This window comes from Dermacentor albipictus, chromosome 2 (assembly GCF_038994185.2).
Source record: "Dermacentor albipictus isolate Rhodes 1998 colony chromosome 2, USDA_Dalb.pri_finalv2, whole genome shotgun sequence".
In the NCBI taxonomy this organism is placed as follows: domain Eukaryota; kingdom Metazoa; phylum Arthropoda; class Arachnida; order Ixodida; family Ixodidae; genus Dermacentor; species Dermacentor albipictus.
The window spans coordinates 19237489-19253364 of NC_091822.1; the positions used below are offsets into that span (position 1 = coordinate 19237489).

At 49.0% G+C, this 15876-nt stretch overlaps 2 protein-coding genes across 2 annotated transcripts in view; one reads left to right on the forward strand and one right to left on the reverse strand.

Annotated features, from left to right (window-relative positions):
* LOC135918445 (uncharacterized) overlaps nucleotides 1-15876 on the forward strand; it is a 232426-nt gene that overhangs the window by 20579 nt on the left and 195971 nt on the right. The window lies entirely within an intron of this gene.
* LOC139056444 (uncharacterized) overlaps nucleotides 1-15876 on the reverse strand; it is a 40970-nt gene that overhangs the window by 14130 nt on the left and 10964 nt on the right. Inside the window, exon 2 of the mRNA XM_070534689.1 lies at nucleotides 968-1050. Coding sequence (XP_070390790.1) covers nucleotides 968-1050 — 83 coding nt within the window. The remainder of the gene's footprint in view (nucleotides 1-967; nucleotides 1051-15876) is intronic.

The window sequence follows — 15876 nt, forward strand, 5'->3', positions numbered from 1 at the left end:
GCTTTCAGAACAAGCCCGATTGAAAGCTTATACGCGGAATAAAATGAATGGTCGCTCCATCTACAGAGAACTTACATCAGCCTTACATATTTCCTGAAAATACAATCCAATCATCAACATCCATGTTTTAACTCTGTTAACGATATGACGTGTGCTACATTTTTCCACAATCGACCCTCTGTAAGACAGCCTTTCTTGCTTCGTGTGAGGGAGCTTAGTCATGAAATGCATGTCCTACTCCTCGAGCTTCTCATAATGCATCCAACCAAGTTGTTACCACCTTGAGAGTGGCAGGTCGTAGGATGTGGAATATCCTTTTTAGAAGTAACAAAACACGCACCAGACATCGAAATCTGAATGCATTTCCTAGAACTCCAGCACAAGCACTCCTGTGTTGAGTTCTACACAGACGCTTCGAAGTCAAATGTCGGGGTGTGCTATGCTGCTGTCAGCCCATCCTTCTCAGAATCCGATGTACTGCATCCGGAAACAAGTATCTTTACGGCCAAGGCCTACGCATTACTGTCTGCTGTGAACGATATAAGAAAATCTAAACTTCCAAAAGCAGCGATTTATACAGACTCCGTAAGCGTCGTGAAGGCCTTGATGTCATTCTATACACACAAAAATCCAGTACTTAACTCTATTCCGTCTTGTGTAAAGCGTACATATCCAACCAGTGTATCATTATATGCTGGGTGCCTGGCCATAGGAGCATTGAGGGTAACGTTCTGGCAGACGAGATGGCCAGGTCACAGATGCCTGTCACAGATCTGAGGTCTTTCTTGCGAAGGAGGCTGCGAGATCACTGGCAACACATGTGGGACGCGGAAACGGATAATAAGCTCCACCTGATAAAGCCACAGTTAGGATTCTGGCCCTCGACTACAAAATTGCGCCGAACAGATGTCCTATTCTGTCGTCTAAGAATAGGACACCCATTTGGCACCCATAATTTTCTACTCACCGGAACTGAGCCTCCAACCTGTGGTAGATTCGGGGAGAGGCTGACCGCATTCCACGTCCTCCTGGAGTGTCGGGAAGCCGAATCTGAGAGAAAAGGAGACATTTTTCCTTAGCATACCGACAGCACAGTCCTCTTCATCCTGCAATGTTTCTCGGTCCAGAACCGCTTTTTAATACAGACACAGTCCTAGGTTTCCTCAGACATGTGGTCTTACATGCTATTAATCCCATACAATCGTAGCACCTCCTCTCTCCAGAGGATGCCACTGCGGTAATTGTTTTGCATAGCACATGCCTCCAGGCCCTTGTGTTTCAAGGGCTCTAAGGAGGCAGTAGTGCTCTAGCATATCTTATAACCTGGTATATTTTTACACACCATGTCATTCTTTTTAAATGCATCTTAATGTTCATAGTACACGTCATACGTCATCACCATAATCTTATTATGCAGAGTTTACGCACTTTAGAACGACTATTTTTAATGCCCCTTTACAGCCACGTCACACCAACTTCATAGAACTCATAATTACACTGCAAACTCATTACCACCGACATGCCGCTCTTTGGCCATACTTAGCGTGGCGCCACGTACACTGCTCAATCGTAGCAACGGCGCCAACATGCGCTCCTCGCTACTCCGTAGACGCTTCTCTAGCAGAAATGGCGCTTATGCAGGGTGCGAGGGCCCACGTGATGCTATTAGGTCAATAGTGACGCGGCGTCGGCCTCGGCCTGAGCGCGCGAGAAGGAGGCCACATTCTTCAAAGCGTTGCACTACTTTACAAAGTTTGATCTCGCTGCTACCATCCACTCCGCCCTCGCCGTACTTTCTCGCGCTGTCGTGGCACTGCTGCGCTGCCGGCGGAGGGCGCTCCTTGCCGCCTCCGCGGCTCCCCAGTCCTCGTCTCCGCGTCGCGTGGCTGTGTGGGTCTCAGCCGAGTCTGCCGTTTCCCCGTTTGCCGGGCGAGTTCCTCGGTGCCATTTTCCGCCTATGGCTGTGCTTGCGCCTGGCTGTCCTTCTCCAATCTCCACTATTGCCCTATACCTCCGCATACTTGGCGCAGTGCGGTTGCAGTGACTCGAGAGACAGTTATAGCGTTTCGTCCCCGTACTACTTCTTCGCACCCCAGCCTTGTGCGGCCACATTGAGGCCTGTCTATGAGTGAATGAGTGCGTGACCTTTACTCAATACCCCTGTTCTCTACCCGTTTTCTCATCCCACCTCAGAAGAAACATTAAATAATTATTGCTAATCTCCCCCTCCCTCTCCTTGTCGGTGACCCACTATATTATGGTGCGTCGCTGGAGCGCCGGCTCGATAGTGGCAGACCGTGGTGTGTACTGCCAAATCCTAAACACAGAACCACTTCCGTTCGGCGCTGCGGGTTCTGTAGCGGTTGCCTGTTGTTGAAATAAGGCAGGAGCTGTGCTCAAAGATCGCATGACCATGAAGCGTAATCATCGGCCAATTTTTCCTTTATTTCAAAGCGTTGATGAAAAAAGCCAGCACAAAAGCGTTGACAAGTATAGATTCCACCGGTTTGGCAACATTTTTTTCACATATCAACATTTCTTATCAGAGGGTTCAAGCATCGGACGCATGCCTTTACCTGAGAAAGTGTGAACGCTGGAATTGTCACGTAATGTTGACGGTGAATAATACAGCGGGCAATCTCTGAATTTTGAAAGTAACTTTAATTGGGTGAACATGCACCCACAAAAAGCAAGCTACACTTAAAGCAGAGCGATAGTGGCGAACCCATTCGGCGATCGTCGAAATATCCTCTGCCGGTCAAGCGCATCGGCTTTTATACACGAGTCATTGAAGGTTCCAGAGAAATCACTGGCGCCTGCGAGTCTTCCTGAAAGTTCTAAACAATTCGCGTCATACATGCAATCACGATACACAAGCTTCTGTGACAACAGACAGACGATAGAACCATCGATAACATTTGAGAAACTTTCGATACGTGCGGGCTCGTCCCGCGCTTAGCGATAACATTTGTTGTACGGTGAAAAGCGGTCACCCGAAAGAGATAAACAAGTGAACCTGTAAGTATTAACATGGTGTTGCTGATGCAGTCACTGAACTCATCAAACGAATCAGCTAGATCATCGAGTGTACGATGGCTGAATGGCTGTCGCGAGCCATTCACTCAGACAAACACGCCTATCGACCGATGCCTGTCTAAAATAGGAACGCGAAAAAAATTACCGCGCATTGATCCGCTGCTCGTAATAGACATGCGCAAATAAGGCGAATCGAGCGGAGGAGCGGTTGTGGTGCCACAGTGGAGGGCTCTCCTGAGAGGTTCGAAAGCAGCGTTATCATACGGGTGATAAACACGTCTACCGTGGCGATAATTGGTGCAAATCATACCGATCAAAAGTAGCTTGTGCTGTTTGGTGTGGACGTGGCCTGAGGGGCAAGCCTTTTCGTGTGCTGTGTTTCTTATCACATTTTCTATGAAATATCGACATGAGGCATGTGTTGACGACAAGAGGGAAAGCGCAGATTATTTCGGGAAAGAATGGTTAAAGTGGCACAAATAAGGAATCATCAGATCTTTATGCACTTTCATTTGCGTTTTCCTAATGATTTTGTACATTTCGATTTCAACCATCGTGAATTGCTCTACTGATTTCTTAAGTTAAGTGTTTGTTGCTTCAACATTGAAATGATTACCAAAGATTAGGACGCACGATTTTTTTCTTCTATTATTATTTCACAGCGAGTTTCTCGAATATGACAGCCTTTGTGTTTATTTATTTATTTATTAATACCTCAAGGGTCCAAAATAGGGCATTACATGGGGGGTGGGCATTTAAAAGGCGGGATTGATGATGTGGAAATTAGAAAGATTAGTCGGAACACTCAATGGCGATCGCACTCAATGGCACTCTCAATGGCACTCAATGGGCGATGAGCGAAGCGAGAAGCTAAAAGCGGGAGCCAACGCTTCGACAAGTGCACGTGTCTTTTTCAAGGTGACATATGCTTTCCTCGCCACAGCATATGTAGGTATGGTTTATCTAAAGGGGTGAGGGGGTAAGGCTGGTGGTTGCGGCAATGACGGAAGGTGTGTTAGCGGCGAGGGTGTAGAATTGAGAATAAAGGGGTGCTGTGCACAATGGCCGGTGACACGGCCGTATGTCAGCCGGTGTGTCAGGGGCCGTGTGCATAGCACCACTATATTGTCTGTTTCGCCGGAGGTCGTAGGCTATGGTCTCTCTAAAGAAATAATAAATGAAGCGGCAGAAAACAGTGTTCGAGAAAAAGAAATTTGTGAAATAGAATAAGTACATAAATGAAGTGAAAAAAGCGATAAAGAAAGGGAGGAAAAAGCGACTAAGCAACCAAATGCAAATAACATGGTGTAGGTGCCTATAGCTTGAAATTTAGCCTAATGAACAGATTCTAAAGCTCCCTTTGAAACGTTGTTGCCTATTGGTTACGATGTCTTGAACGTATGGATAAGGTATAATTCTCGGTATTTTCTTTCTCGTTCCGAACGAAAAGTTGACTGTAAGATGTAGAGTTTAAGTTCATCAAAGTTAGGACTTGGTTGGTTGAAATGCTCCGCGATGGCTTTGGGAAGTTTTTTAGCTGTGTCCGTGCGATGTCCGTTTAACCTGAGGGAAGCTAAAAACCTTCCCAAAGCCGTTGCCGAGCATTTCACCCAACCAGCTCATAACTTTGATGAACTTAAACTTTACATCTTGCAGTGAAATTTCCGTTCTGAACGAGAAAGAAAATGCAGAAAATCATACCTTGTCCATTAGTTCAAAACATTGCAACCAACAAGCATAAGCATTTCAAAGGGAGCTTCGGAATCTGTTCGCTAAGCTAAATTTGAATATATAGGCAACAACACTAATTTGAATTTGGTTGCTTAGTGTTTTCTTTCTCCCTTTATCTCTCTCTTTTCCCTTTATTTATGTATTTATTCCATTTGAGCACTTTTTCTTTCATCAGCACCATTTTATGCCACTCTTTTTATTATCTTTTTCAGAGAGAGAGAGACGATAGCCCACGACTTCCAGTGAAGCAGGTAATAGAGATTGCTGAGCACATGGCCAGTGACATGGCAGCTGACACACGGCCGTGTTACCGACCTTGTGCACAGCCCAACATTATTCTCAATTATACACCCTCGCCGCTAACACACTTTCGGTCATTGTCACAACCACCAGCCTTACCTCCTCTCTCCTTTAGAAGAACCCTACCTGCATATTCTAGACGGAGGAAAGCATATGTCGCTTTCAATAGGACAAGTCCATCTCGAATTGGGTAGTGTACGAGGGTATTTTGAGCCACGTGTCTGCACTGCTAGGTTCACGTGTTACGTGATGCCTTCAGGCGCAGTAGTATGTTCCACAACCGCGTGCCTTAACCCTGAGTGGCGTTATCTAACCCTCACCGGGGTAGATCTAGACATAATAGACAGTTTTAGTACTGCGTCATGACGATACGTACGCAGCACGCAAGGGCTTTGCGGAACGTAGGAGCGCGTGTCGCGTTGGGGCTTTTAGTACTGCGATACGCCTACGTACGTAAGAGGGCGAGCGTTAGACGCCGGGCGCGTCGGAGCGCATTGGCCGTGTCCACCAGTACGTCGAACCGTCGGACCGTCGGCCAAACTAGACGCTGTTGATCTGACGAACGTGATGTAACGTGTGGGCGCGTTCCCGCTTCGTCGAACTATATTTAGGCCTTTAAGAGACTCTAATTTGAATGCGGATGAAATGCACGAATCACATAGAGAAAAATAAAGACCAAACACTTGCTTTCTGGGGCTGGCACGGTCATTTCCGATGAACTGCGCCAAGAGTAGGTCGAGCCTTTCGCGCAAACAGCGCACGCTGAAGACTTTCGTAAAAGCAAAATTCATATTTTTGGTTATACATTCCCACTTTGCAGGATCCTGGAAAGGGTTCTGCGCGTTTACTTCGCGCAGCAAAGCCAAGTCGTACGCCCCGGAAAAGAACAGCCTTCCGCTGGTCGCCTTCGACACCGCCATTTTTCGAAACTCTTGTCTCGCGCTCTCCCGAACGAACGAGAACCACGAGAGCAGCACGCAAGGCTCCCTACGTACGCACGCAAGAATCGGATGCGTGCGTACGCAGCGGCCGCGTACGCATCTCGTAGCGTTTGTGTTGCGTTCTGCACATGCGCAGTTTGCAGAACGCAGCGATCTTACGTACGCAACGCCGTTGCGTACGCTACGTACGCAGTACTAAAACTGTCTAATAAGGACCCATTATAGTAGCCGGACCAACAGCAGCCACCGTAGCACAACTGGTAGTGCAGCCTAAACTTAATGTAGCGGTTGTGTGTTCGCCTCTCACTGGTAGTAATTTAAATTTTCATCCAATTTCTTTTCCATTTCATCTTCTTGTTGTATATGTGGTTTAGGTTCCGGTTTGGGGATCACCTGCCGCCAGAGGCACCAGTGTCGCTATGTGTATATATATGACTGTATGTGGCAATAAACCTGGGATTGTTTGGTTGCTAGCAGTTCGTGTACTTGGGCGGCGGGTACAACATTGGCGACGAGGATCGGACCATTTCGGGGGGCGTGACTTTCGCCGCTTGCTTTCCGGCGCCATGAGCATTTCTGGACTCGCGCCGCCGCCCCCGTTCCTGCCTTTGCCTGGTCGACCTGCTGTTGCGTGGCCGCAATGGCTCCGCATCTTCGAGAACTACCTGCTTGCTTCGGGGGCCTCTGACTGCACGCCGGATCGTCGCAAAGCACTACTTCTTTACAGCCTCGGCGTAGAAGGTCAGCGCATATTTTATACATTACCACTTTCATCGTTGGAGAACGTCAAGCTCGGTGAGCAAACTGCTACTGAGAAAACGTCGGAAGATAGCAAGGGCACAGGCGACACAAGGCCTGAAGTATCGTCGTACGATATCGCAGTCGCCGCTCTGTACGCTCATTTTTCGGCAACAAGCAATGTTGTTGCCGAACGGCATCGTTTCAGTAGGTGAGTTCAGCAAGCTGGTGAATCAGTGAATGAGTACATCACTGCATTGCGGGAGCTTTCTGCTACATGCTCTTTTCCTGTCGAAGAAGATTCGCTGCGTGACCAGTTCGTTGCTGGTATTTCGTCTCGGAGCTTGCGCGAGCGTCTTCTGCTTGAAGGATCGTCTCTCTCGTTCGCTAGAGCAGTACTACTGGCAAGGCAGTTTGAGCAGGCGTACAATGATCTGCAAGAATTTCCTTCTGTAGATGTTGGACGCATAAATACTCGTGGAAATACGCCTACGCGTACAGCAGAATCCGACGAGAGCTCGAAGCGGTCGCACAATCGCCAGTCTCATTGTTACCGCTGCGGTTCATCCCAGCACAATGCAGCATCAGTTCGCTGTCCAGCCAAAAGCAAGCGTTGTCACCATTGCGGTGTCATGGGTCACTTCCGCTCTGTTTGCCAGAAACGAGGCTCCGCTCCGGTGCGTGAGGTAGACAGCCAAGACTCTCCGAGCGAGGAAGTTTTGAGCATTCTGGCTGTGACGACGGCCGCTCGCTCCGCTGTTCACGTCACAGTTTCGATTGGCCGTGCGGACATAACTTTCCTTGTAGATTCTGGGTCGTCAGTTTCCATTGTTGCACACGATCTTTTTAAGCAGTATTTCGAAGGCCAAGTACTTTTGGCCCCGACTGTTCGGTTACTGGACTATTCAAAACAGCCAATTCCGGTTCGTGGCTGTTTCTTCGCTGACGTTACGTACAAAGCTAGCACAACAAGCCTTCTTTTCTACGTCGTAGAACAAGGCACATCACTCTTGGGTATCGATGCCATCAAGGCCCTCGGTCTACAGATTGATGGGTCATCTCTGCAATGCCTTGAAACGACGCTAACTTCTAATTCTCGAAGGGAACACCGCCTTGAGCCGACGAAAGCCGTGCAGGAGAGTAACCTCCCAAAGGAATTAGTTGGCGAGTTTGGATCTCTTTTCGATCGAGGCCTTGGCCTCGCGAAAGGTTTTGTGCATCACGTCAAAACGCGATCCACGGTGCAGCCAGTGCAATCCAAACTTCGGCGCCTTCCGCTCTCGCTACGACCAGTGGTCTCGGAAGAGCTCCATCGGTTAGAAAATCTGGAAGTGATAGAGAGGGTGGAGGCATCTGAATGGGTGTCACCCATTGTGGTCGTTAAGAAGAAAGAGGGAGGTATTCGCCTCTGTGTAGACCTTCGACAAGCAAACAAAGCTGTCGTAATAGACAGCTTTCCCCTTCCTCATACAGAAGAGCTATTGCATAGTTTAGTGGGGGCTACAAATTTTTCTAAGCTAGACCTCGCATCAGCTTACCACCAGGTCATGCTTCACCCTGCGAGTCGCGATTTGACCGAATTTATAACTCACGAAGGCCTCTTTCGTTTTAAACGAGTGTGCTTCGGACTGGCTTCCGCGCCTTCTGCATTTCAGAGTATGATGTCCAAAGTCCTGCAAGGATGTAAGGGCGTGCTCTTCTATATAGATGACATTATAGTCTTCGGGCGGGGCCGGCAGGAGCACATAGATAACCTTGCAGCAGTACTTCAACGCATTAAAGAGGCAGGACTCAAACTGAACAGCAAATGTATCTTCGATACGCAGGAACTTTCATTTTTGGGTCACAGGATCACAGCAAGTGGTATTGTTCCGCTGGAGGAAAAGGTTGCTTCCATCAAGGATACACCGGCACTCACCAATACAGCCAGCATTCGATCGTTCCTGGGACTGGTTGACTACTACTTTAGGTTCGTTCCCAACTTTGCCGATATGGTTGAACCGATGCGCGTTCTGCTTCGAAAGGGGCAACCATTTGTTTGGTCTGGCGAGGTAGACTCCAGTTTTCGAAAGATCAAAGAGGCACTTGCGTCCAACATAGTCCTGCGGATGTTCGATGCATCTCTTCCAGTTGTTGTTTCCACTGACGCTTCAGACTGTGGGCTTGGAGCGGTTCTCCAACAGGTGGAGGGAGAGAAACTACACACTGTCGCCTTTGCTTCTCGAGCGCTTTCATCTGCAGAGAGGAGATATTCAGTTGGAGAACGCGAAGCGCTTGCGTGTGTTTGAGCGGGCGAGAAGTGGCATGTTTACTTGTGGGGACGCCATTTCACCTTGCTTACTGACCATCAAGCCTTGGTCGCATTGCTGTCTACTCAAGGGCCAGGAAGGCGTCCTTTGCGGATAGCACGGTGGGCGGAGCGCCTACTGCAGTACAACTACACAGTAAAGTACCGGAAGGGTTCGCAAAATCGAGTAGCAGATGCGCTCTCTCGTCTCCCTACGTCACCTCCTCAGGCAGAAGAGACTTTACCAGATGAAACTGTATCAGTTGCCCTTATATCTTTTTGCATTACCAGGGAAGAGTTTGAACAGGCCCAGTCGGAAGACAGCACACTGCAACGAACCAAGGCCTACATTGAATCGTCCTGGCCTGCGCAAAAATCTCTGCCGGGTGAACTTCAACCTTTCCTCAAACTTCGCGATGAACTGTCTGTGGTGGACAATTTGATTTTGCGTGGCGAACGCCTTCTGGTTCCCGCATCACTTACAGCGCGGATAATTACCGCTGCTCATGAGGCTCACCCTGGAATTGTACGAACGAAAGCACGTCTGCGAGAAAAATTTTGGTGGCCAGCCATGGACAGGCAAGTCGAGCTAGCTATTCAAACGTGTAGTATATGCCAGGCAGCGGACAAGAGCACGAAGGTTATGGCTGCACCATTGAACCCGGTCCCCTTACCAAAGGAACCGTGGCTAAAGCTTGGCATGGACATTGTTGGCTCATTTGAGAGAGCACCACACGATTGTCGATATGCGATCACGCTGGTCGACTACTTTTCTAAGTGGCCCGAAGTATACTGTTGCAACCAAGCCACAACATGCACAGTAACAGGCTTCTTGGTGTCAGTGTTCGCACGTGAAGGTTACCCAGAGGAAATTGTTTGCGATAACGGGCCACAGTTTGCATCTCGAGAGTTCCAAGCTTTTCTGCAGGATCGCGGCATCCGCTTGCGGCATTCGTCCGTATACTACCCGCAAGCAAACGGACAGGTAGAACGGTTCAACAGAGTTTTTAAAAGCTTTGTTCAAGTGGCTACACTCGAGCAGCGTGCCTTACGCCAAACGGTAACAGAATACTTGGGCATTTACCGTTGTACGCCGCATGCCACAACTGCAGTTGCTCCAGCACTTCTCCTGCATGGACTGCCAAGGACTCGGCTCGATGTCGTTGGGTATCCGTCAGCAATATTTGCAACCGACCCTACTTCAGAGCTCCACCGCCTACGCGAGCGGGTGAAGCAAAAACAGCAATCCAGTAAACTATACACAGACGCTCGCAGAGCTGCAAGGGAAACCAAAGGGAATGTTGGTGACCTTGTACGAGTACGCAGACAAACAACTGCTTTTAAAGGTGACCTGGCTTTTAGCCGCCCAAGAAAAGTGATAAGAAAGCAGGGGCAATCGTCTTTCCAACTTGATGATGGAAAAACGTGGAACGCTTCAAAGTTGTCAAGGATGCCACGAGCTGCTGAATCTATCTGTGGGTGGGGGGAAAGGAGTGATACAAATGACACCGCTAGGAAAAGCAGCTCACCGCCTACCTTGGAGAGACCCGTTTCAGAAGCGCCAACCAGAACTTCAGCTGTGGCTGCTGCGAAGCAGCCGCCTATGCCACCAGTGACCGGCTGTGAGCCGGAAGAGACTTCGCCTGCCGCCAGTGGTTTCTCAGAAGCATCGGGACCTCAGCGTAGGGTACAGCCATCAAGGAATAGACGACCTCCAGACCGCTATGGACACTAAGTACAGAAAGACACGTTTTGCAGTGAACATGAACCTGTCACAATCTGCACGAGTGTTGAGTTTGCTGACGTTGTGAAATATGGACATAACTGGAGTTGTATCTTGTTTCCCCCTTTTTGTTTTATATTTTTGTATTAAGTGCGTAAGACAAGCACATTGTTGTTACTGTAAATATATTTCTGTAAAAGAGCACTAACGTACTACCACTACCAAATCACTAACCGATGTAGCTGTCTTTTTTTATAAGAAAGGGAATATGTTGTATATGTGGTTTCGGTTCCGGTTTGGGGATCACCCAAACCTGCCGCCAGAGGCACCAGTGTCGCTATGTGTATATACCGTATATGACTGTATGTGGCAATAAACCTGGGATTGTTTGGTTGCTAGCCATAGAGTTTCTAAATAAGTACCCTAGAGGGAAATGTGGCGCTAGTGTCTACGGGGGTTCTCATGAGCGTTGCCTCAACCTACATGGGAATGATGGGAAGTACAGGCTTCGGATTGACTTCGGTCTTTAGACTAGTGGCGTTTCCTTCTGGCGCAGTAAACAAAGCTATACTCAAATATTATCGCGTAAAATCTAATTCTATTTCTGCAGTATGTTATATAATGTACAACACCCTACATAAACTTTGTATGACTTTGAGATGGAAGCATGGTTTACTATGGTTTGTCACCAGGACACATCAGGGTATGCATGCTTGGGCGATTCAGGTCTCAATTTAACGCCAAAGAACAATTATTTATTCATTTTTGCAGCAGCAAAACAACCGTGCATGTGCTCATATAAAAATACTCATCAAGTATTTCTGAAAATAGAAGTGCTGTATTGTGACAAAGCGTTGCGCTCTTGAGCGGAATGCTACAAGTGTCGTCTGCTACGACGCCTTCTCGCTGCATTTAACGCGAGACTTTTCTCGCAGACGACAGGCATTTGCGAACTCTCTCGCTCTTTCGGAAGGTTGCGTCGGCTGTCACGATTGCTGAACGTCTTCAAGTACTTTTAAGCACATCTGCTGCAGTGCTAGCTAGGACGCTAGTGGCCTCCTACGGGTATGCTTCACCATATTTTATATTGGTGAAGCATACCCGCTTCCGATGCGTCACAGCGTGGCTTTGCGGGTACCCATTGTGCGACACTAGACTACAGCTAGGAAGCAGCTATCTTTCCTACCACAAGTAAGTTTGTGTTCTCAAAGTCCTAAAACACGCATTTCAATGAGCACATAAACGAGCAATGCAGAATGAAGCTCTCAATAAAATTTGATTGTCAAGCCACTAGAAGTACAACTGTATATGTATTGTATCAGTAGTGCCTTCTTTGTCCTATTATGAAGTTTCATAAAGCACATAACGCTACAGTGCCAACCTAACACACTTCACAAACCAAAGTCCAAACGCTCAAAACATGTTCTTTCAACGTTTACGATGCCGCCGCTTTCTCGTCAGGGCTTCGACGCCACACCGCAACACAAGCATCGTCCCAGTCGCTGGCCCAGTGCGCTATCGCTACTCCGAGCAACATAACAAAGGCAGAGAGCTTTGCGTTGCACTGTCCCACTGCAGGTTATAGCGATTGCGCTTGGAGCGAAACCGAAACTGCAAAAAAAATACTCGTGGACTGGTTCGCCAGTCAATAGAATGCCAATCCGAAGCCTGTACTTCCCATCATTCCCATGATGGTTGAACGATCGCAGCGCCAGATTTGCCTCTAGGTATACTAATATGAAACTCTATGTTGCTAGCAGTTCGCAGGGCCGCGCCAATGTTGTAGCGGCGGGTGCCGCCCAAGTACACGAACTGCTAGCAACCAAACAATCCCAGGTTTATTGCCACATACCGTCACATATATACACATAGCGACACTGGTGCCTCTGGCGGCAGGTGATCCCCAAACCGGAACCGAAACCACATATACAACACTTCTATACATTGATCTCAACGCCTAATGACGTCTTTGGCGATTTCCTTCACTTCATTATCTCGACTTTATATGCTGAGGATTACCAAAACTTCAGAGACACGTTTTTATTTCATCTATCGTTCATTCACAGCGACGGTCCTGAATTTGACAGCATTGTTTCGCACTAGCACATGCCACTTCTTGATGATGAATGTGTTGACGACTATTTCTGTCATTCTTCCTTATCTTGCTTTATCGTGATCTAGACTCTGTACGTGCATTTCTTATTTGTATGTGTGATATTTTGCAGTGTGTTTTGAAGCATGTTGCGCTCATGTTGTGTGCTGCACGTGCTGTGTGGTGTCGAAGGCCTAGTCAGGTGGCTTTTAGGGCCGCCTTTTGCCTTGGCGCCAAGACAAACCGCTATTGAGCGTTGTTTTCTCAATAAACAAATAAACAAACAAACAAACAAACAATGGTCCGGTCACAAAAGACGACGACGACATGACCAGCACGCTGAAGGTGCGGGAGCAGTGGAATCGGTGGGCATTCGTCTGATTGAGCGGGATCGGCTAAAAGTATAATTTGTGGACACCAGACACCAGCGTCTGTTTGGTTTTTCTTCACCCACGAATAGGTGGTTCCGGACTTCGTCTCATCGTTCTCAGCCCTGGGTGCCTCGGACGCTTCGCTAGGCCCACCGCCGCAAGGAGCTCGAGCCCCGCTGTCTTCGTAGTCTTCCTGGTCAGCCATAGGCTCGGATTGTCCCAGTCAATTACTACCGTCAATGCCACTGCCCCGCGATGTCTAAGTCTCCGCTCTCAAGCTCCCGGAGTTCTGGTCGTCGCACTTGCAACTTTGGTTCATTACCATCCAATCCCTGTTTCCTTCACTACCACCATGTTCCATGTTTACCATGCTCTACCACGTCGTTGGAGCGCTTCCATCTGCTACTGCTACAATTACTCGCGATGTTCTACGCTGCCCACCCGTCAACCGTCCCTATAACCACCTTAAGGCGACGCTCATCCAGCGCACGACTGAAACGGAGCAGCATCGATTGCAGCAACTTCTTACATTGGAGGAGCTCGGCGACCACAAAGCTACCGACTTATTGCGTCGTATGCAAGCGTTGGCTGGAGACTTGGCTCATTGAAGTGACAGCGCACTACTCTGGGATCTTGTCCTGCAGCGCCTTTCACCGCAGGTGCGTATGATCCTGACCGCGTCTTCATTCTCGACATTCGAATCACTGGCCCAGTTAGCCGACGAGATTGTGGATGTCGGTTTTCCCTCCGTGGCCACAGTTCATCGTCCTCCTTACCCTCCTCACAGCGCAGGCGCTGGTGACAGCTATGCGCGTCTCCTCAAAGTGAACGAGGAGCTGACACCGCAAGAAGCGCGGCTGACAGTTGAGGTCGCTGTCATCCGAACACGCCGGCCGCGTTGTTCGTCACACACAACCTCGCCGCCCCAGCCCCGGTCATTCTGAACGTTTTTCTCCTCCTACCGTTACACTTTGCTGGTACCACCGTTGCTATGACTTTCGCGTAAACGAGTGCCGCCAGCCCACCCAGCCTACCCGGAAACGGTTGGGCCGAACACTGACGGTGACCGCTGTTACAGGCCCCACATACAGTCGCTTTTTCCTCGTCGCCGACCGCGTCACCAAAGTCCGGTATCTTGTCGAAACTGGCGTCGAGAGTTGCGTCCTTCCTGCTGCGTTGGCTGAGCGCCACCATCCTTCCCACTCGCTCCTTCTTACTGCGGTCAACGGATCAACCATTCGGTCATACGGACAAAATTCGGTGACTCTTGACGTGGGTCTCAGACCTACCTTTCGCTGGATTTTTGTCATCGCGGTCGTGCACCAGCCCATTATCGGAGCCAACTTTCTTTGGCATGACAAGCTCGTCGTCAACGTGCGGCTAAGCCGCATCTTGGACTCTAAAACGAATTTCACCATCCAGTTTCATGTCGCACTCCAATGCTTCGGCTTTGCCAGGCGCACATGCTCTTTGCCGACGCTTGGCCAGCCGTAGTTGCATAATTTCTGGACGTCTTCTGAACCCCCTCTTTTCATTGCTCGGTTGCTCGAAGCCCGACACATCATATCATAATGACTGACCCTCCCGTGTTTGCGTGGAGTAGTCGCCTTGCGCCGGATTGTCTAGCTGACACCAAAGAGGAGTTTGAACACGTGCTTGACCTCCACTTCATTTGTCCTTCCTCCAGTCCTTGGGCCTCACCACTCCATATGGCACCCAAGAAGACCGGTGACTGACGTCCCTGCGGTGATTAGCGAGCTCTCAACAAGGCCGCTGTCCCAGATCGGTAAGCAACACCTCACATTCAGGACTTTGACGTCGGAACTGCGCGGCTGCACCATATTTAACAAAGTCGACCTGTTGAAAGCCTGCCACTAGATTCCTGTTGAACCTTCAGATATTCCCAAGACCGCCATTATCCTAGCAATTGCTACAAAGGAAACCCATATGGGTTCCTAGAAAGAAAAGCCTAGCACGTTAAGAAAAATTCATCGTGGTCCGGGACAGGAACACGGGACCACTGCCTTTCCAGGGCCGCCGCTCTACCATCATAGCTAACCAGGCGTCTACAAGATAGCAGGGCGAATTTGAATTTGTCAACAACTCGAAGCAAAGGCGCAAGAGTGGCGTAATAGTTCTGCGGAAATCTGCAAGGTCGAACACTCTTCGGCCTGCTCTAATATCTTCACATGCCTTTCGTTTTTCGCAATGCGGCGCAGACCTTTCAGTGTTTCGTTGACCAGGTATTACGTGGCTTGACTTGCTGCATTTCGTCTCTTGACAACATCATCATCTACAGCACCGCGACCGAAGCTCAGAACCTCCATCTACGTCAAGTGGTCGCAAGACTCAGCAAGTTTGGTTCTGTCGGTAACGGTCCGAAGAGCGAGTTTTCCGTTACGGAGTCACCTCGGCCATCGCGTCCATGCACGCGGCATTCGTCCACTCCTGACTCCCTTCACAGCCATCCGTGAGTTTCCCCAGCTTTCAACCACCAGGCAACTGCGCGAATTTCTTGGCCTCGCCAACTATTATCGGCGCTTAGTTCCTCGCTGCGCCAATATACTGCAGCCTCTACACGACTTTCTCTCAGGCCTAAAGAAATCAAATACTCCCGTGGGCTGCAAAGACACCATTGACCGCGCGTGCAGAAGCAT